The sequence below is a fragment of the Myxocyprinus asiaticus genome, chromosome 16, assembly GCF_019703515.2.
Source record: "Myxocyprinus asiaticus isolate MX2 ecotype Aquarium Trade chromosome 16, UBuf_Myxa_2, whole genome shotgun sequence".
NCBI lineage: Eukaryota > Metazoa > Chordata > Actinopteri > Cypriniformes > Catostomidae > Myxocyprinus > Myxocyprinus asiaticus.
In genome coordinates, this window is record NC_059359.1 from 4,258,651 (window position 1) to 4,280,752 (window position 22,102).

Genomic DNA, 22,102 nt, shown 5'->3' on the forward strand with positions numbered 1-22,102 from the left:
TTTAAATGAACTGAAATGTTTGCAGACAACAAACGTTGTTAAATATGTGCCTCGTTTACAGTAAGACAGAAATCAGACAATGCTGTGCTAGAGTATAGTTAACTTAAAAAATATAAAAGTTAGGGGGGCCTGGGTAGCTCAGTGGTAAAGACGCTGGCTACCACCCCTGGAGTTCGCTAGTTTGAATCCCAGGGCATGCTGAGTGACTCCAGCCAGGTCTCCTAAGCAACCAAATTGGCCCGGTTGCTAGGGAGGGTAGAGTCACATGGGGTAAACTCCTCATGGTCGCTATAATGTGGTTCGTTCTCGGTGGGGCGTGTGGTGAGTTGAGCGTGGTTGCCGCGGTGGACGGCGTGAAGCCTCCACACGTGCTATGTCTCCGTGGCAACGCGCTCAACAAGCCACGTGATAAGATGCACGGGTTGATGGTCTCAGAGGCGGAGGCAACTGGGATTTGTTGTTTGTTGTTTCAAATCTTTTTTTTTTCTTCTATTGAACACAGCAGGTACATTTTTGCCACTTTTTTCCATATAGTGTAAGGTGACTGGGTCTGTCAAGCTCCAAAATGACAACAACAAAAAAAGCACCATAATAGTAGTCCACACAACTTGTGTGCTATACAAAGTCATATGGACTAGGTAACACTTTCTATGAAGCCCATATTAACAATGCAATGCAAGGACTGACTTTTAGGATTGTCATGTGCTTGTCCATCGAACAAGTAAATTGGTCATTCATTTGTCTGGGTAAAAAAGTAACTTGTGTGGAGAGAAAAATATTTAATTTTTTTCACCTGTGGTGTAAAAAGTGTTTTTTAAAAGCAATATTCCCATCAATATTCTTATTCAGTCACTTGTTTTCCAGCTACACATGATACAATCAAGTACCAACTTACATTAACATTGATTTTCTTGGCAAATCAAATACTTAAGTCATTAAAAGGATAGTTCACCCAGAAATTAAAATTCGGTCACGATTACTCAACCTCATGTTGTTCCAAGCCCACAGAAGAGAGCAATTTAAATGAAATACAAAGGCGGAATGTTAGCCCCAGTCAGTGGTCCAAGGATGAAAGAATAAATGTCATACGTGTTTGCGATACATTAGGTGAGTAATTTAAAACAGTATTTACATTTTTGGGTCAACTATCACTTTAAGAGTTCACGTCAATGCTCACCAGACTAAAGTTGACAAAATGCACCAAAAACTAACAGATGAAATCTTGAAAGAGGGTACCTTGCAGCTAAATCAGTTATGATGTTTATGAATATATATACACACACAAGCATTTGTCTTAAGATGGTTATTTATATTTTCATCTTTAGTGCGTCAATAAGAAATATACAAATATTGTGGAATGTTAAGAAATATTGTGTGCAGTCCACCTCAGAATTTCATGCCCAGTTTGTAATAAGTGAAACAGGCCTAGGCTATATCACAAAAATAGCCAGCTATTTTTTCATTATTGACGTTTTAAGCAGGCTGCTTGTCTGGTCGGACAAGTAAAATTCTCTTTCACTTGCCCCTTTAAAAACCCACTTGTCCCAGACAAGCGTTAACGTCGAGCCCTGCATTGTAAAGGCATTATAATGCATTAGTAATCTCTCATAATACATCTTATAATATGTTATAACTTCACACAAATAATTGTAACCACAATTATAATAATTACCTATTCATTTTGATCACATGCAGCCAATCTTCTTGGGTGTAAACAAAAAAATAAATCTAATTGATTCTATATTGGACACTATTCAATAAACTTATTTTATAAATAACTTCCATTATATATGTTTGACTTGTAAAGTATTGTCTGTTACAAGTTTATGTTATGGCTGTTTATAAGAAGATACTGCTTGTGTAACTTAAAGCAGACAAAGACCACTTATAATATGATCACGTCAAGGTCTTTTGACTGTTTACACTATACAGCACTTATACAATTAACTTTATTAACATCTGCTGCATTAAAATGAGATGTTGTTTGTGTTATAATGCATTATACTCTATAACTATGAATAGGGGAAGTCTTATAATGTATTATAACTGTAGACTTATTATGAGGTGTATTATGAGACATAATGAATTCAGTATAATGCATTTATAATGCCTTTACAATGCATTATAAATATGGGCTTCATAGAAAGTGTTACCACAAGATTTAATTACAAGGAAAAAAAAGCAGTTTGGATATTTTTCAGATTCACTGTGTTCCACTGAAGAAAGCTATATAGGTCTGGAACAACATGAAGGTGAAAGGATGATGATTTGGGTGAACTATCCCTTTAAATAGTTTTATTTTGTGTGTATATGAAGCAACTCTATCTAAAGAAACACTACCTGCTTGATTTTACCATTCAAGTTCATCTCTGTGCAGAACTCTTGTGTAATTGTGTATTTATTCAGGCAATATCTATTATGCAGAGCAGGAGCAGTGTATATAGGAAGAGGAACTTAATTTCCTTTGACCGTGAAATCTCCTGGTACCAATTACAGCTGCAGTGCGGAGTCAAGACGGTCTTTTCATTCGCCTTGTATTTTCACAGATGATATGGGTTCTTTTAATAACACCATCCAATAGCTCATCTCATGTACAAATGTCACGATAATATGCGAAAAATGTGTGTCGAAACAAGCGCTTAAGAGTGAAATATTTGCTCTATCAGGGCCCAAGTGAATATTGTATTGCAAGGAATTTGTTGATATGATGTTGATATAAATAGAATCTATTCCACCTGGCTGTGGTATTCTATTTCAGAAAGTACCATGATGAAACAGTTTTAGCGTTGCGGTTGTTCTTTTAATCTGATGCTCAAGCGAATCTATTAGAAATGCCATGGGGTCAATATTAAAATTTTAAATATTAAAATTAGAGAATTTAGGAGTTACGCTACACGCCAAAATTCAATCAAATCTGCCTTAAGCCACCCGAACAGTCAAACTCAAATGATAGCCTTGGGCCATCCATGAATAATGCATCACAGATAATTATAATAATAAACAGGCTTTGCAGAGTGTGCATGAGTGATATTACTTCTGAAGTGTAAAAATACACTCAGCCATGTACGAGGAGCAAATTGACTTTAATTCTTTCTGAATTAAAACATCACTAAAAGCCCTTTAAACTCAGGAATATGGTAGCAATTTAGCTCTGATGTTTACAACAGACAACTGAAATAAAAGGAACACGGAAAGGATTGCTTTCAAGGAAAAGATCAGTCTTTAAACCTGATAGAGTTTCTTAGCTCACACGGGTAACGGATAACCAAAGAAACGCTCATTCACCTCTTTACGTGTTTAAAATGTCCACATCAGGTGTGAGTTACAACTGCTACTTTTAAAATGTATTTTAGCTGAACTGTAAGCTTTTGTACATGTTAAAATAACTGTGAAATAACATTAACTAGGGCTATTGATTTAACCCTTTAAAGGTGTTTTTAAAGATTTCCTGTTTCAGTGGCAAACCCAAAATTAAAGGCTTATAACTACAAAAAAAACACAAGGAGGGTGAAGTGTTTGGTATCATTGTAAAGAAAACATTTCAGTTGTTTCAATGATATTGCTTATGATACTTTCTGAGACTCTCAGCCTAAGAAACTGCTGAAAAATAAAAGTAACAAATTGAGCCAAAAATTGACTTTTTTTCTTATTTGAAATTATATATCTCTGGGTGTAAATAAGGTGGCTCCGAAAAACTGCTTTTATTTTATTCCCAATCATGTCAACTGTATCAGATTTTTTGTGTGTGTGTGTGTGTGTGTTGATATGACAAAGCAATCAAAAGCTATAGCATTACAAAAATAATTTAGCATAGTGTCCATGTGTCCAAAAGCCTCTCCAAACAAATAAAACATAATTATACATAAGAACTAATTACACATGCAAACACAACAATGTCTAAAGGTCTGCATAGTTTGCAGACATGATTTTAGTAATGAGATTTCACAGAATGAGTTTCATTCTGTGCCATTTGAGTCATCACTGAGTCTGTCATGTACTTTGCGCCATCTACTGGTGGCCATATGAAACACTGTGCTTCGTGTGGATTATCTAATGATCTGTGCATCCGATTACCTTGTGTGTGGACTCGTTTGAATGATAATCGCCTCCTGGTATGGTATATGATGTTTTATGGTATGTGATATTTTATGTTCCGTTTATTTTTCGTGAAGTTCCAAGCAAAAACGCGGCATACAAGCAACACCAACATAATGTCAAAGACATATACTCAGCTACTACTCGTTATATTTTTGTCTGTGAGTAAAACACTCTTTGAGAGCTTTCCAACAACATATAACACATGGCTATTTGATGAGTTTAATATTTTTACTGATTGGAATAATATGTATAGTGTAATTTTTTTTAAATAAATTATCAAATTGGAACATTTTCTCTGCAAATTTCAAAGCACTTGTTCAGTTTTAGTCATAATGCCTACATGCATTGGAAAGTAGAGCTTTGAAGCTTTCAAACAATATCTATTTTGTGTTGGTAGTTTTTATTATTTTGACAATTATATTTTTTTTCTAATGGGCCCTCTATCCAAGCTTAAAGGTTTAAATGTGATTCTCATCTCATCGCGTCCTAAAAACACACCGTTCACGACCAGAGATGCTGAAAACTACTGAGACGCGCCGCAACTAAAGTGAGTTGCTCCAAAACAGTCCATCTGACACACGAGTACATAGAATAACAATTAAAAATAGCGCTAAATGCTTGTCCGCTTCCACAATACATGTTTATAATGTAATGTATTTAAATTTTCAGAATGATAATATTTTTTACATATTATTTTAAGTATTATATATTAAATAAATTACCTTTATTTGGGGGCCTTTTTCAGTAAATACTGATATAGTCGATTAATTAATCGGCAAATCATCAAAACTGATGCGATTAAAGATTTTAATTGATTGACAGCCTTACTAACAACAAATCATCAACAATTTCTATTGCATCATATTTAAATAATCCGACAAATAATACTATTTATAAATAATATTTATAACACATTACATGAATAATTATTTTTATTATTAAATACCAAAATCTCTTTATTTGTGGGTCTTTTCAAGAAAATATTGATATATGATTAATTGTTATGAATTCCATTACTTAATCGGCACATCAGGTCATTGATTCGATAACATTTTCATCATTTAACAGCCCTAATATCAACATTAACAATCAAAACATTTTTATTACAACATCCTAACTGACTGCATGAAAAAAACAACGCACTCTGCTGTTCACGTTGCAAACGAATAGCTTGATTGGTCTGGTTAGCTTTCATGAATCAGTCGAACCACTGGTGAATTAGACTGAAACGAACACAGAAGTCGTTGGTCTCAAGCTCTAGCCAAATCAGTTAGACATTCACAACCTGAATCAGATCAGATGTCTTACATTGCTCAGATTAGCCAGCGTCAGATTCAAAATGTGACAAGAAACGGTATGGAGAAATGGTACAGTGTTGTGTAAGCACTGAGAATTTAAAGAGTTAAAGATACATATCCATATTAGAGTGCCAAAGCTTTGTTGTATCTTTGGTGTAAAATAGCAAATAGAAAAAAAATAAATAAAATAAATAAAAATAGTAGGCCATGATATACAGAAATCAAGATGAAAATAAAGCACTATTGTTGTGAAACCTTTCATGTGCTAATTTTTTTTTTTTTTTTTAATGGAATGATAGATGGTGTTGGGATAAACATTGCACAATGTGTTAAATAAACACCTCTACAACAGTCATGCAAACATGCCCAAAAGATGTGGCATTTGGATAACACTTACTGCAAGTAAACAGGCATCTAATGAAATATTTTAAGTGTCATGCAGTGAATGCTGCTGTTCTGAAGATCACAGAGGCAAATCCCTCCTTCCTGTTTGTTCGTGAGTTATAACATGATCTGGGTAAGTAGCACAGCAGGATATGGCATACATTTCCTGCCTTAAAGACAAAGTATCGACAAAGAATCCAGATCAAACGACATACTGCCATACTGTTTTCCCCAATGCTCTATACTGGGAATAAAAGCAGGACCTGAACACATAGGTACAAATGTCTGAAAAGTATTCAAGGCAGTTTCCACGAACTGGGCGCAAATTAGGGCCTGAATCTCTTTAAAAACAAATTAATAGGGTTCCCACACTGCTAACATGCACATAATAATATTAAAATGATTGTGATGATTCCAAACCTGGAAAAGTCATGGAAATGAATACAGTTTTAACAATAAACATTTCATATAGTGAATATACATGTACTATTTCTCTAAAACATTCGGCTATCGAATACAAACTGCTTTTCATGAGTGCAATCACTAAAATGATTTTTTTTTTTTTAATCTGGTAACACTATTTTTTATTTTTAGTTTTAGTTAAGCATGTATAAGTCAGTAATTAAAATTAGTAAAACTAATGCCATAATTATGCCTTTAATATTGTTCAATAAACTTAAAATACCACCTTATAAGTGCAAAACAAACCAATAACTTAAATATTATAATTTAGAAGACAACTTAACCCCCTGTTTTAAAGTGAAGGTTTAACCTATTCAAGTTATTGGTATGTTTTGCACTTATAAAGGTGGTATTTTAAGTTTATTGATATTAATACAATATTAAGACGTAATTATGACATACTAGTTTTGCTAAATTGTTACTAATGAATTGATAAAATCTTAAAATAAAGACAATCTGACTCCTTGTCCTAAAATGTAACATTTACATACACAAGTTATTAATTTGTTTGACATTTTATTAGGTATTTACTGTAGTTTACGCCCTGTGTGCAGTCAGCGAGGATGATGCAATTCAAAATTGCTGATTGCTAATCATTGTATTGTTAATATTAGGGCTGTCAATCGATAAAACTATGTAATCGAATTAATGACATGATGTGCCGATTAATTAATGGAATTAATCACAATTAATCATATATCAATTTTTACTAAAATAAAAAAGACCCCCAAATAAAGATAATTTGGTATCTAATAATAAAAATGATAATGTGTACAAATATAATAAATATGATTTCAGATAATTTAAATACGATGCAGTGGAAATTTGACGATTTATAGTTAACAGGGCCATCAATCGATTTGAATGTTTAATCGCATCAATTACATGATTTGCCGATTAATCAAATTAATCGCATGTATCAGTATTTACTGAAAAAGCCCCCAAATAAAAGGTAATTTATTTAGTATATAATAATTAAAATAATTATAATGTGTATTTAATATTATAATTCAGAAGACAACTGATCAATAATCTTAAAATACCACCTTATATGTGCAAAACAAACCAATAACTTGAATAGGGTAAACTTTCACTTTAGAACAAGGGGTCAAGTTGTCTTTTGAATTCTAATATTTATGCGACATTATAATCATTTTAATTATTATATACAAAATAAATTACCTTAATTTGGGGGCCTTTTTCAGTAATTACTGATATATGCGATAAATCAGCAAATCATGTAATTGATGCAGTTCTTAAGCCCTGTTAACAATAAATCGTCAACAATTTTCCAAGTTGTCTCTGATACAATATTTTTGCAATTTATTAGCAACAACTTTGTAAAACCAATATAATTAATTATAATTACTGTATTTATATAAACTTGAATACCACCTAATAAAATGCAAAACAAACCAATTACTTGAATAAGTAAAATGTACTTTTAATGTGAAGTTATCTTTAATAAAAGATTATAGTAATTTACTAGTAACAGCTTTGTAAAGCCAATTCTAATTAGCTTTAATTGCTGGCTTAATATTGTTTAGTAAACTTGATTTATGACGGATCTCTGAAATTGAGCATTTATTACTAGTACATTACTTTTTACGCAAAACATAAGACAATATGTTTAATAAGTTGTAAATTATGCCTATGGTAGCCTTACTCTACATTTCGTTCATTGTTAACTTTTAGTTTTTTCATGCTTAACTCTTTAAACTCTGAGGGCGTTTTAAAAGATTTCCGGTTTCAGTGGCATACCCAAAATTAAAGGCTTATAACTACAAAAAAAAAAAAAAAGAAAAAAGAAAAGAGGGTCAAGTGATTGGTATCATTTTAATGAAAACTTATCATATTTTTATATGATATAAATTGTGATAAACTGTGATACTCTCAGCCTATGAATCTGCTAAAAAAAAAAAAAAAAATCTTATTTTTCTGATTTGTCATTAAATACCTCAAGATGTAAATAAGGCGGCTCAGAAAAATTGCTTTTGTTTTGTTCCCAATCATGTCAACTGTATCTGAGAAAGATTTTGTGTTGATACGAAAAAGCATAAAAACATAATTACTTAAATAATTACAATAAATTGAATATTAATTCAGCAGATAATGCCAAAATTAAAACATTAAATTGTGTAGTATGATTTTAATTGTTGTCGACAGTTGAGAACCACAGGCCAGAATCAGACAACTGATGCATTTAAAGCTACCTTTCATGCAAGGTTAATTTTATGATAGATAACAGTTTATCTCACATTTCTAAATTTGTGTTAGATAACAGTTTATCTAACAAATCTAATAGCTTTACAACAACACCAAAAAAAAAAAAAAAAAAAAGGAACGGGACATCAATGTACCCTTTTCATGGAAAGTGCCTTTATAATAACTAATTATTTTTATACTTTGTGTCTGGCCATTGGGCACATTTTAATTAAATGTCTTACATGTGAAACCTATGCTAACGGTTCCTTTATCCTGTTTGATTTCCAGGTTTTAAGATGGAGGCCTTCCACAGTGATGATCAAGATGAGTCCACCCTGCCCCTCCCCCCTCATGAATATTCATATCATCCCTGCTGCAGCTAATGGTCAGAAGGTGAAAAATGACTCGTGCTAATTCCCCGAGGATCGTAATGCTAATCAACAGCCAGTGCCTTTCCAAGGAAAAGAGAGCTGACATTCTGATTGGCTGCTGATGCGGCACCTTACAGAGGAGAATGTCAAAACGGAGAAACAGTCGCATGCACTGCAGGTATTCAGCTAGAGACAGATGCAACAGAGCAAGGTATCAGGGTGGACATTATGACCAAAGCTGTACATCACAGTAGGAATAATTTTAGCTAATGCTTTATCACAATGTAGTAAGCATACGCCACTAGACTTTACCACAGGTAAGGTGTTTTCTTAAGACTAGGGTATACTTTTTTTGTTTTTTTCCATGTGTAGTTTATTTTTCAACCAAAATCCCAATAATAATCAGAAAAAGAAGATTAGGTGCATAATGTGGGACTTTTAACACTAAATAAGCCTGAAACACATCGGGGACTCTTATGTGATGAAATGATGGCGACTTGGCTCCGTTGCTATGCTCTATTTTTAATATTTACCAAATTAAGCTTTTTATAGCCTATATATTATTCATTATTCACCATTTATGAAGCTGGAGACACAGTGTATGTGCTGAAGAGAGACATCTCCATGTAGTCGCATTTTTCTTTGCATTCCCTCGCTTCAATAATAATAATAATAATAATAAATAAATAAATAAATAAATAAAAAATAAACAAAACTAAATCCGCAGATTTTTGCCGATCACCGATAATTACAAAAAGCAACCATCGGCTCCGTTAAAATATTCTTTATTATTTTATTTCTTTTTTTATTTTCTCCCCAATTTGGAATGCCCAATACCCAATGTGTTCTAAGTCCTCGTGGTGGCGTAGCGAATCTCAGTTGCCTCCGCGTCTGAGACCGTCAATCCACGCATCTTATCACGTGGCTTGTTGAGCGCTTTACCGCGGAGACCTAGTGCATGTGGAGGCCAACGCTATTCTCCGCGGCATCCATGCAACTCACCACACGCCCCACCTAGAGCGAGAACCACAAATTATAGCGAACACGATGAGGTTACTCCATGTGACTCTACCCTCCCTAGCAACCGGGCCAATTTGGTTGCTTAGGAAACCTGGCTGGAGTCACTCAGCACGAACTGGATTCGAACTCGTGACTCCAGGGGTGGTAGTCAGCGTCAATACTCGCTGAGCTACCCAGGCCCCCAAAATATTCTATTTTTAATATTTACAGAATTAAGCTTTTTATAGCCTATTTTACTATTATTATTATTTCACAATATATTTAGTTGGAGACACAATATATGTGCTGATGAGGGACATTTTCATGTAGTCGCATTTCTCTTTTGCATGCCCTCGCTTCAATAAAAAATAACAACAATAAAAAAAAAACTATTGGCAAAGATTTTTGCCGAAAACCGATAGTTAAAAAAACAACTATTGGCACCGATTAATCTGTAAAACCGATATATCGGACTATTTCTAGTACAAACAGTATAGCTGAATCACTACTGGTAAACACATTTGTCCTGTTGCACGGTTACGGTTATTCTGCCCTGCCCTACCCTAACAATGCATAAAACGAAGATCACCATGAGCCATCCAACCGTACATCACATCACAGTGAGTTTCTGGTTTGGTTATTTAGACTCTGGCGGCGTTATTAACTTCTTGTAAAATCACAGCTGGTTTCACAACAGCCTACTAACCACATAACACAGCTGGAAAAAAGTGTAACAGAATTTATTCCTAGACCTCGGCATCCAGTCTCAAACAGTGCCTCTTGTTTTCTTTGTTGACGAAATCCTACTACTGTCGATTCAGTTTACAGGCACAAAAACTCCCTGTGCACAAATATCGAAAGAACACCTACAGCTTTAGCGTGCAGGCGGCATAAACTCAAAATCAATTTGAAGACACTATTATTGATATGAAAAGTGTTGAAAAGAAAGCTCTCAACACAAAACACACAACTCAATTCTGTCTCCAGCCTTCTAGTGAATGTCTTACACAGTAATATTGATCAGATACATATACTGTATTACACTGGCATCTTGTTCATCAGTCATCTGGATGGAAAGGATGGCAAGTTTTGCACTGGTAAACACTTAGTTATCCAACTTTGTTTGCATTTTATTCTCAAAAGATGTGTCATTTAAGCTTATGTGAGGCCCTTCGTGATTGCTCTGAAATTTCTTGTGGGCAATTATTCTTTTGATACAAACATGAGGGCAAACAATGACAGTGTAAGTTCCAGTTATGTGCTTTATTAAGGTCTGGCTTTTTCTCTACGGTCCCTGGGGAGCCCTAGTCACTCACCCCCGCTGCAGCACATGTGGCAGCTCTCTTCTCAATCGCCTGCCTGACAGCCTCATCAACACACAATAACCATTATCCTCTCTCTGCCATTATCCACACCACCCCCCCCTCGCTATCTCGCAACAGAAACCGGCACAATAAAGCAGCGCGTTTAGAAACATGTGCTTACCTGCAGTTTGGTGGAGGGTCAAGTGTGATTTCTGCAAGTTCCTTTTGAATCCTGCAATGGAAACATCATTCATTCATTAATTCATTCAATACAAATTATTAATTCACCAAGGCCTCAGTTTCAATGCAGCTGAACATATTCGTCGCTCGTCTTTAAACACATTCTGTCCTAGGGATGGAAATTTAACGATTCTGATTCCTTTTAACAATCCCAGTAAAAAAAAACAAAAAAAAAAACAGAGCATTTACAATCATTCTTCTGTTAAAACTATTTTTGAGCTGTACATTTTTTTAAATCATAATATTTATGGTCATTTTAGGCTTTACAGGGTTACGTCGTCATGGCAACGAAGTTGAAAAATTGGATATAACTTTACACAGAAAAGGTTGAGATTTTATCACACTAAAATCATGTTATCATGCATATTGTTTATGTCTTGTGGCTATACTTTTGAAACAGCGAGTATTTTAACATTTACGGATTGGCCCCATTCACTTCCATTTGCAAGTGTCTCACTGTAACACAGATTTGGTGCAAGAAAAGGAGGGAAAGGTCAAATTGAATTTTTTTGGCAATCAACATAATTCTACAAATGTCAAGAAAAATGCACTTTTGCAAAAATGGAACTGTTTCTGAATTTAACTCCCAAAAAATGTGGTGATAACAAAATTTACATTCAGTCTGTGTAGTGTGTATGGAATTGAATTAAACAACTAGTTGTTAAAGGGTTAAATCTAGGGATGTCGAAAATATTTATATATCGATTATTGATCAGTGCGTTTTTTTTTTCCAACCAATTTGGAATGCCCAATTCCCAGTGCGCTTTTAAGTCCTCGTGGTCGCGTAGTGATTCGCCTCAGTCCGGGTGGCGGAGGACGAATCCCAGTTGCCTCCGCGTCTGAGACCGTCAACCCACGTATCTTCTCATGTGGCTTGTTGAGCACGTTGCCACGGAGACAGCGCGTTTGGAGGCTTCACGCCATCCACCACGGCCTCCACGCTCAACTCACCACGCGCCCGACCGAGAACGAACCACATTATAGCGACCACGAGGAGGTTACCCCATGTGACTCTACCCTCCCTAGCAACCGGGCCAATTTGGTTACTTAGGAGACCTGGCTGGAGTCACTCAGCACGCCCTGGGATTCGAACTAGCGAACTCCAGGGGTGAAAGCCAGCGTCTTTTTTACCACTGAGCTACCCAGGCCCAATTTTTTTGATATATTAAAATTAGCCGTCATTTATATTAGAAGCCTAATTTGCGTGCTTTCCAATTCACTCTGTTGGCTTCTGTTTAACAATCTGCCGTAATAACGTAGGGAAACCACAAGAGGGTGATATAACATTTACTGAAGCCGGTCACAATCACAGACACTCACACACACACACACACACACACACACACACACACACACACACACACACAACGAGCTGATGCGGCGCAGCAGATGGCAGTTCAAAGTCGCGAAGGTTTTTGTACTTCAAGAATAAAGTGATGTTGATGAGTTTGCAGGTTAGTGTAATAACAAAACGACATACTTGTAACTGAAAATACATTGTGTAGGATAAATGAAAGATACACCTGTGCAATATATCATCCAGCGATGGCTAGAGTACATAATCTTTGTCCTTTGTTAATGATTTGGGTCGAATTTAACGGAAACCTAAGCACTTCAGAATTTTGAAGCCAAGTGTTGGCGGTGTGTGCATACCTTCGTAGAAAATAATTGTTTCTAATTTTTGAACGTGCCACGTCGTCTGCCAAATGCGTCCGGTATCCCTTTAATTTACCCTGCCACTCACACTTTACCAAAGTCGTGTTGAGGAATATATTTGAAAAGATAAAAAATATTGCGCAACGAGCAGCCCTGTATATATCTGAAAAAATAAAATAATAAAATACCGAGATAATCAGGCATCAATCCCAAGCCTAGTTAGCTCACCAAAAATGAAAATTATTTCATCATTTACTCATCTCACGTCCTTACAAACCTGTATGACTTTCTTCCGTGGAACAAAAGAGCAATTTTGAATAACGTGGATACAGCTCTTTTTTTATCCATACAATAAACACAAATGGTGACTGAGGCTGTCAGTCACTATTGTTCTTCCGAATCTCCTTTTGTGTTCCAAAAGAAGAACATCATACAGGTTTGAGAGCAAATAAATGACAGAATTGATATTTTTGCCTCAACTATCCCTTTAATGCACAGAAGCCACTCTCATTAGGACACTTCTGCATTTCATACACACACAGGACGACAATTTAGATGATTCACTCCTAATAGTCTCTCTTTGATAACAATTACATTTTACAATTTTCAAAATGCACATCCAGGACCCATCTGTTGCTACATTTAAAGTCTTAACAATGCTGTTATCTTCTGCGAATGATACCTGTCTTTATCTCAGATGCCAAAGCGAGCGAAGGCGTGTGAAATCAGGCAGCTTTTCATTTCCATGAAAAAGTGACTCACTCACTCACACACACACACACACACACACACACACACACACGAGAGAGTGACTCTGACGATGCCTGTTATTTAGCCACACGTTTCCTTCGACAGTCAGCTACGACAGGAAACCATGCATCATCAAAACATCGACCTAGAGTAGCAGGTTACTATTTATGAGCTTTTAAGGCCCACTCTATCAGATGCAAGCTACAATAAAAGCTAAAGTCGTTCAGACCGTAAATTTATGATGCCTACCATTGAAGTCATTATCCAGTTGTGGTTCTGGTTAAAACAAGACTTTGGAATCGAGAACTGGTTCATATTCAGAACTGTCTCAGTGTTTTTTTTTCTTCTAAAAAATTAAAAAAATATGGAACTGAATGACTGCAATAACATGCAATATAAGCATCAGAGCTATTGTCATGACTATTAGCACATCTTGTTTTCTGTTCAGCTGTGAGCATATGTGTGATTGAATCATTTCTAGGATTAAAAAGGCCTCGCGAGATGTGTCACACATGACATGCCTCAAAGACAAACTAAATCCAAAGTATGTGTTTAAGAGAGACAAAGACAGCAAAGCTGCTGGATAAAATGAATGAATGTCACCTTTTTGTTTGCAATTTTATACAATTTATGAATGTATTATGGTTCTATTGAAAGCATTAAACAGACATTAAACAGACTTCTAAGGGTAGTGAATGCATTAAAGGAATATTCTGGGTTCAGTCGACAGCATTTGTGGCATAATGTTGATTACCAAAAAAAATTAAAAAATACAATCAGTGGGGCCAGTTCATGGACCTGGAACATTACTTTAAGAATTGACTTAAAGAGCACCTATTATGGTTTTTCAAATATTACCTTTCATGTAGTGTGTTATATAGCTGTTTGTGAATGTAAAAAAGTCTGCAAAGTTTCAAAAATCAAAGTGCACGACAAATGGAGTTATTGACTCCCAAAAGAATGAACCGATTCTGAACACCTGAAACGAGTCGTTAGTAATTCCAGACTTACTTCCTGTACTAACCTACGTAATTTGGTAACAAAAAACCCACCTCTGGTCTTCATTGGCTGCTCGCGAACAACTTGGACCCGCCCTCAAACACTACACTAAGCGGTAGACCAATCACAACAGACTGGGACATCTGACCAATCAGAGCAGAGTAGGCTCTCTGAAAGGAGGAGTTTAGAACGGATCATTGAACGAGTCGTTTTTGACACTGGGAAAAAAGGTAGTGCTGCAATTTAAATTATGAGCAAATTAAAGTGTTTTTTGACCTTGGATGCATGTAAATCTATTGTATGAGACCTTTAAAACAAAATTAGGCACGTTTAAAAACCATAATAGGTGCTCTTTAATGTCCATTCTTCCTCAAAATAACTAAAAGAATTGTTAACAGGGCCATTAAAGGAACAGTGGAATCAGAATCATTAAATTCCTTAGATGATTGTATTTATATGGATGCCCAACACATCAATGTATATTTTCTATTCAGAAACAGGAACTAACAGCTTTGTCAACATCAATCTAATCCCTTCCCCTGAGGCTTCTAGTATTGCGTAATGTCAAGCACGGAAAACCCTCAAGTTTGAATCTTGATACGCATTAACAAGCAGAGGAAACAGGGTGCTGCAGTCACTGTTATAAGAGGCACCAAAGCTTTGCTCAATGCACGGATTGCATAATTCAATCGTACTGCAGTCAGGCCTTCAGAAAACCTACAACATTGGCAGCGAGGGCCGTTTCACAGCGCGTAGAACAAACAGAAATGCAGTGAAGCACGCTAGAGTCACTTGTTGCAATCATCTACCTGCAGTTCTCTTTCAATCTTTACAGGTAATAAAGAGATCCTTCATATAAATGCTTCTAATGAGTTTGGATCGAAGTTGCAAGCTTTGATGTGGAGCGGTTTACAAAAAAACAGTCGCAGGTCTGTTCTGATCAGGTTACATGTAAATAATAATCTGCAAGTAAGCATATAATTATGGATACACGGATCAACTTTTAAAATAGAGAAGATGCTTCTCATAGCTTTTGTTGTTGACATTAAAGGCAGTGTGTCCAATCAAACTCTATGCTATTTTGATGCAAATTTGTCACTTTTAGGCAGATGTCAACATGGACAGGTTGCGTGACATGCTATCATCCTCAAACACCATGAACAAAACTCCTCAAGGTAAATAAAACATCCTAGACTACATTAAATACTGGTTCACTTGCAGCAAGGATAAACACATTTTGTGCTGACCACACTGCATTTTGTGAGATGTATAATTAGCTGCCAAGAGCATGAAACCATCATGAGACATTTGAAAATAAATTTGGTACATTTTCTGGTTCAGCTCATGTCATGTTATAAATGTTCCATTTTGTTGGGCTAATGCAGTTTATGGTAAAATTAACACATTTCAAGGTTTGATTTTTAAGGACATTTTTGTTCTCTTTTGCACTTGATGTCAAATGTAGGGGTGTGCAATATAAGCAAAAGATTTTTGGTCGATAACATTTTTATGTAAAAGTGATTAAAAAAAAAAGACATGAAGAAATAATGAATCTTCCTATACACATGAAAAATAGGAATGCACCAATGTTTCGGCTGCCGATATTTATATTGACCAAATTAAAACCATCAGCATATCAGTAAGAAGCATGAAAACGCTGATATGAAAAACCAATGGTTTATTTATAATTGATTAGTATTACACTTTGTAAAAACTCAGTGAATTCAAATGCACAATCCAGAAATAATTACAGCCACAATATGTAGAAGGGAAAAATGCCAAAAATGGACATGACTGTTGTGACAGTGAAAACAGTCCTTGCATGTACGCTACAACATGATGAGGGAAACTATTCAAAATGCTTTAAAACCAGCAGACTTTGACTTCTGAGATACCGGTATGATATCCTTGTACATTGCAATGAAGCTACTTTATCAGTCAAGTACTAATTATTAAAAATAATATTTGATCTATGTTATCTCCTCTACAAAATCTTTCAATCCAAGCAAAAATTCAGCTTCTCATACTTGACCGTATAAGCATTTGCTTTGATTCTGAAGCAAATATTGCACAACTGTGATATATATGATTCTCATTCTTCACATTTCTACCAGTATATTATTTTAACCAGTATATCGCCCAATGTAAAATCTGGGTCCTGCAGCAAAACCAGTTGAGAACCACTGACGTAGACCAGCTTTGCTTGACGCAAAATGACAGAAAGTTACCTCTTGGCACTGGTGGAGAGTTTGGCGGCGGTTTTACTGGAGATCTTGGTCTCCTTCTTCTTGGGCGCAACCAGATCGCGCTCCTGCTGAGGAGGTGCCGTCTCCCGCTGCTCTATATCAGAACTCCCTCCACTTGTGCTGGGGCTATCGTCTGGTCTCTGCACCTCACTGGACATCTTGGCCCTGGAAAGACAGGATTTACACATGATTACATTAGCAGACTCTCGGTTGAAGTCATTGGCTGTCTTGATTACAGCTGTGCTGCGTCTAGAAGTGACAAATGTAAAAGCGATTTTAAGAACAAATAATGCAGCAATACAATGCAAGCAGCAGATTATGAGTTTAAAAAATAGGGTTTGATGGTGGTATTCCTGGTAAACAACTACACTACCCGTGGTACAGCAATGAAAGATCCACCAATCGGAAAACTGCAAGCCCACGTAAAAAGCCTAGAAAATACCGCCCACTCCCATGACGCACTCCGAGTGACGCATTACAGTCGGTCTTCCTTCACCCTCAAACTACTTATTTATTTGCATATATCTGAAGTTTTGCAGTAAATGTAAAATATATAGTTTCTGTACTTATAGCCAACAACCTAAAATCAATAGTTTAATACATTTCCATTGTTTTTTGTCCAATTACATCATTCGCAATGCTTCACGGGATTGTAGTTCATGCCCTCGAGAAAGATAGCAAGTATACAGCGTAGTACCTTTGTCTTTCTATCCAATTTTCAAATACTTTTTTGCTTCAAATCAAAGTTTGTAATGTTGTGATTCACCTCGGAGCTGCTGGGTCTGGTTCATGGTTTAGAACTATTTAATGAAGGATTTTTTGAAAAGTCAATGGGAAAAATGAATGGGAAAAATCCTTACATGGCTGAAAAAGTGGGCGGGCACTTTTGCGCTCTATTGATAAACAATAATACATTTCATTCTCTTGCATGAAAAAATATCATCTCTCTTTTCCCCATTAAAAGGTACAGGAAATCTAACCTATAAATTGCTGTTTTAAACCCAAGATGAAATCAAAATTGACGTCTGCTTCCTTTCGTAATGTACGTTCCTGTTGTTTCTGTAAGATGAGTCTTCTGTGCATGTTATATCCCATATCATGAACTTTTATCAAAATGTAACACCCTGTCTACACGTTGTGCAAAAGCAAACTGATCCCATTGTAATCAATGAAGCTGTCTACATTGAAAGCGTCCGTTGCGTTGCATAGCGCCGACAGTAAACGTATATCCCGTTCTACTGCTGACATTCTGCAGAGCTACTTGAGCCACTCTATCATCCTGTCCGTCTGAAATAAAAGGATTTTCCTTACTAAATATCATACGTTTAAATGTGTTTTCCAACAGACACACCCGGTGTTGACAGGGTGTAAGAACTTGCTCTACCTCTGAAATGACTTACCACCATTCAGGTATGGAACACCCATTTCTCACAATGCAATAAATCCTCAATGGATAAAATCATGTCCCGCACTATATTCTTTCTTGTTAAATATATCCCATTTCACTCCGACACACTTCAGACCATGTTTGTAAAATATGTTGACAGTTAAATTAAGAGCATGTCGACAACGCCGCCCCACTTTTCATTCAAGAAGAATTTAAGGCATGTATTTCCTGTACACCACAGGAGGTACACTGATATGAAATAATACTCCTATGTTCTCCCAGACATTTGATCACAGTTAGATCATGATTTAGATGTTTATCTAATCTCTGAGGGTGACGGTGCTCTTTTCAAACGATCATGAGGAATTGTCTCTGTTATCAGAAGATGTGGCGGCAAGGAAAACTCTCTCTTCACAGGCTTTAAAAGCCACATGAGTCCAGCTAATAAATACCTATAGAACTTCACACTCAGCTCATTATTTAAATGGAGATAAAAGAAATGTTCCTCGAGTTGCCAAGCAGGGTTTTCACTGGATAAACTTGCAGTTAGGTCACCTTTTTAAGATTGCAAGTCTCAAATGATCACGGATACACCAAAGTGAAAGTATTAACCCTTCTGAAGAGTGCATTTTACGGGTCAACTCGTTTTGTGATAATGTGGGAAATGAGTCGTAAAACATTTAAACTGCAGCTTGCATGGAGACAGGCCAGAGAGGTAATAGCTAAAAGCCGAGTTCAAATACATTCAGGGTTTTTCAGTGTTTGACACAATCCTGCCTGCAGTTCTGCTAGAGTTATTTCCTTTTAAATAGAGGATGGTGGCTCATTCCAGTCACTGATAAATCACATCAACATGCGAGTTTCAGATTCTGTTTAGCGACCTTTAGTCCTTGGTTCACTTATTCGGGGTAGTGTGTCCTAGTGCTTAAAAATATGGGTTGGTGACTTAAAGGAATAGTTCGCCGAAAATTCTCTCATCATTTACTCACCCTCATGCTATCCCAGATGTGTATGACTTCTTTTCTTCTGCTGAACACAAATGAAGATATCTCAGTTCTGTAGGTCCATACAATGGAAGTGAATGGTGACCAACATTTTGAAGCTCCAAAATGCACATAAAGGCAGCATAAAAATCCATAAGACTCCAGTGGTTCAATCCATGTCTTCTGAAGCGATCCAATCGGTTTTTGGTTGAGAACGGACCAAAATATTCTCCTTTTTCACTGTACAGCAGTGCGATCATGCTTGAAATCATGATCACCAAGAAGACTTCTGATGTCAAGATTTATAGTGAAAAATGTTTTATATTTTGGTCTGTTCTCTCTCAAAATGGACTGCATCGCTTCAGAAGACATGGGTTGATCCACTGGAGTCGTATGGACTACTTTTTTTGGAGCTTCAAAGTTTTGTTCACCATTCACTTGCAATGTATGGACCTACAGAGCTGAGTTATTCTTCTAAAAATCTTCGTTTGTTTGAAGACAGAAAGTAATACACATATGGGACAGCACGAGGGTGAGTAAATGATGAGAGAATTTTAATTCTTCGGTGAACTATTCATTTAAAGGTTTTAAAGTTAGGCTGCCCAAGAGATACTGTACTTATTATAAATGGCCTTGGATAAAACTGCATACTAAATTATAAATAAGTGATTTTTGCCCTCCATTGTACATTTAAGTACAGTTAAAGTTGTGTGCACTCTGTAAAGGTTCTTTTTAAAAGTTCTGTGCACCCCATGCGATTTTACAGTTTTAAATAATTAGGCATCTTTATGGGCTGTATTTCACCATTCCAAGTATACATAAGTAGCCTACCTCTTTGGGGTATATAACAGAATCCCAAAGTACATATTTGCTCTAAAAGGAACAATAATACACCCTAAAAGCACACCACAAAAGTACTATTAAAAGGGTTTGCATCATTTTAAGTAAACAAAAGTAACCTTTTGTGGTATATATTTACCACAACGTCAATGGTGTGTACCATTTGTACTGTTTTGGGTACCACCACAGTGCACGGATGTGTTGTTTTGGGTCAAATATAGTATTCCAAAGTACATATTGGTTGTATAAGAACAATTTTGTACTTAAAAGGGTACCACTACAGGTTTGTACCATTTTAAGTACGCAGATATGCCTCTTTGGTGTATATATATTTTACCCCAAAGTACACATTTACTTCATCAAAGGGTGCCACTACAATGTCAAGGGTTTGTGACATTTTGTGAACATAGAGGTACCTTTGTGGAGTATATACTTGTTGTCAAAAGTGCATATTTGCTCCATAGCAACAATCCAGAAGCGTGCCACTACAATACACAGAGGTATCTTATTTGTATACATCATAATATGCAGGGTATTTTATGAAATCACTGAAGCACCTGGATTCAGTGCTGTCAGATTGCGCTGTAAACGCAAAAAAATCTCCTACTGCCGCAGCTGCATGCGCGATGCGCTTTATAGACGAGCGTCTATTTATGCGGGAGGCCGCGAGCGCTTCGCAAATCCCGCAGAAAATATGCGGATAAAGCGCACCCGTCGAGCCGCGTCGAGCTTCAACTGTTATTTTGTTCCAAAGCCAGGGAAAAACACGTGAGGATAAACAACACACAATCATTCACCCACGATGAGCAAACTGGCTCGGCACAAAGGACAGGGCTCGTCCCGCACATCCCCGCACACAGATGGACAAAAACAACCTCTTTCTTGGGATTTTTAGCGACTTCTCACGCACACGCGAAGGTATTTACCTGCCGAGCGGCCGTCGATGAAGAGTCCCGATACGCTTTTCTTGGATGATACTTTGTAGCCAGAGTCGGGCCGTCCGCTCGTTCTCGTCTCCTCGATATTTAACTGAAGGCAGCAGCAAAAAAGCGATTACACAAACTGAAGCAGCCGGACCGCCTCTGCGCGCGCTCTCGCTCTGGCCGTGATCGCGCAGCGCGTTCACGGTCGCGCCTGTGTGTGTGTGTGTGTGTGTGTGTGTGTGTGTGTGTGTGTGCGCGCGCGCGCTTCAAAATGTGACCTGTGAAGGAGTTAATACTTAAAAGGCTGGTTTATAAATGGGACAAATGTTTGAATTAAAATACAAAACTGTAGTATGCATTAGCCAAAACTGTCAAAGAGCGTAAACAAAATGAAAGAAAGACTCTTAATGCTTTTTACACAGTTTAAAAGACAGACATGGGGGCACGAGATTGTTTCTTGTGGTAGTGGGGATTTTGTTTCATCTCAGTGAGTCTTTTGATTCAATCACCCACCAAATTTATTCAGATTCGTTCACGTATGCGTTTAGTCAACATTTCTACAAATTACATTTGTATCCCATTAGGTAGCAAAAAATTAGCGGTTTTGTGTTATGAGTTAATTCAAATGATTCGTAAAAAAAAAAAAAAAAACAGTATTGGGTAAGCTACTCTTAAAAAGTAATTAATTACTAACTACTAATTACATCTTCTACAGAGTAATTAGATTACTGTACTGATTACTCTGTCTGAAAAGTAATTGCATTACTTTCTAAAACCCTGATCAACCTCGACCAGATAAAAATACAAGGATAGACATGAAACTGTTCTCTTAATTATTTCAAATAAGTAATATAAAATAAAATAAATTATTCATGAACTGGAGAATTTAAGGGAGCAGCGTTAAATTAGAAAACATACGTTTTAACATTAGTCGTTAAATTTTGATTTTAAATTCAC

At 36.3% G+C, this 22,102-nt stretch overlaps 1 protein-coding gene across 1 annotated transcript in view; it reads right to left on the bottom strand.

Moving 5' to 3' along the window:
- The window catches only part of LOC127454314 (ubiquitin-conjugating enzyme E2 E2), a 43,105-nt gene extending 21,791 nt beyond the window's left edge, over positions 1–21,314 (bottom strand). The window contains exons 1-3 of the mRNA XM_051721428.1: positions 21,149–21,314; positions 16,995–17,177; positions 11,303–11,353 (exon numbers count right to left, since the gene is read on the bottom strand). Of these exons, the coding sequence (XP_051577388.1) occupies positions 11,303–11,353; positions 16,995–17,170 (227 nt within the window). The 5' untranslated portion in view covers positions 17,171–17,177; positions 21,149–21,314. The remainder of the gene's footprint in view (positions 1–11,302; positions 11,354–16,994; positions 17,178–21,148) is intronic.
- Between the last annotated feature and the right edge of the window lie 788 nt (positions 21,315–22,102).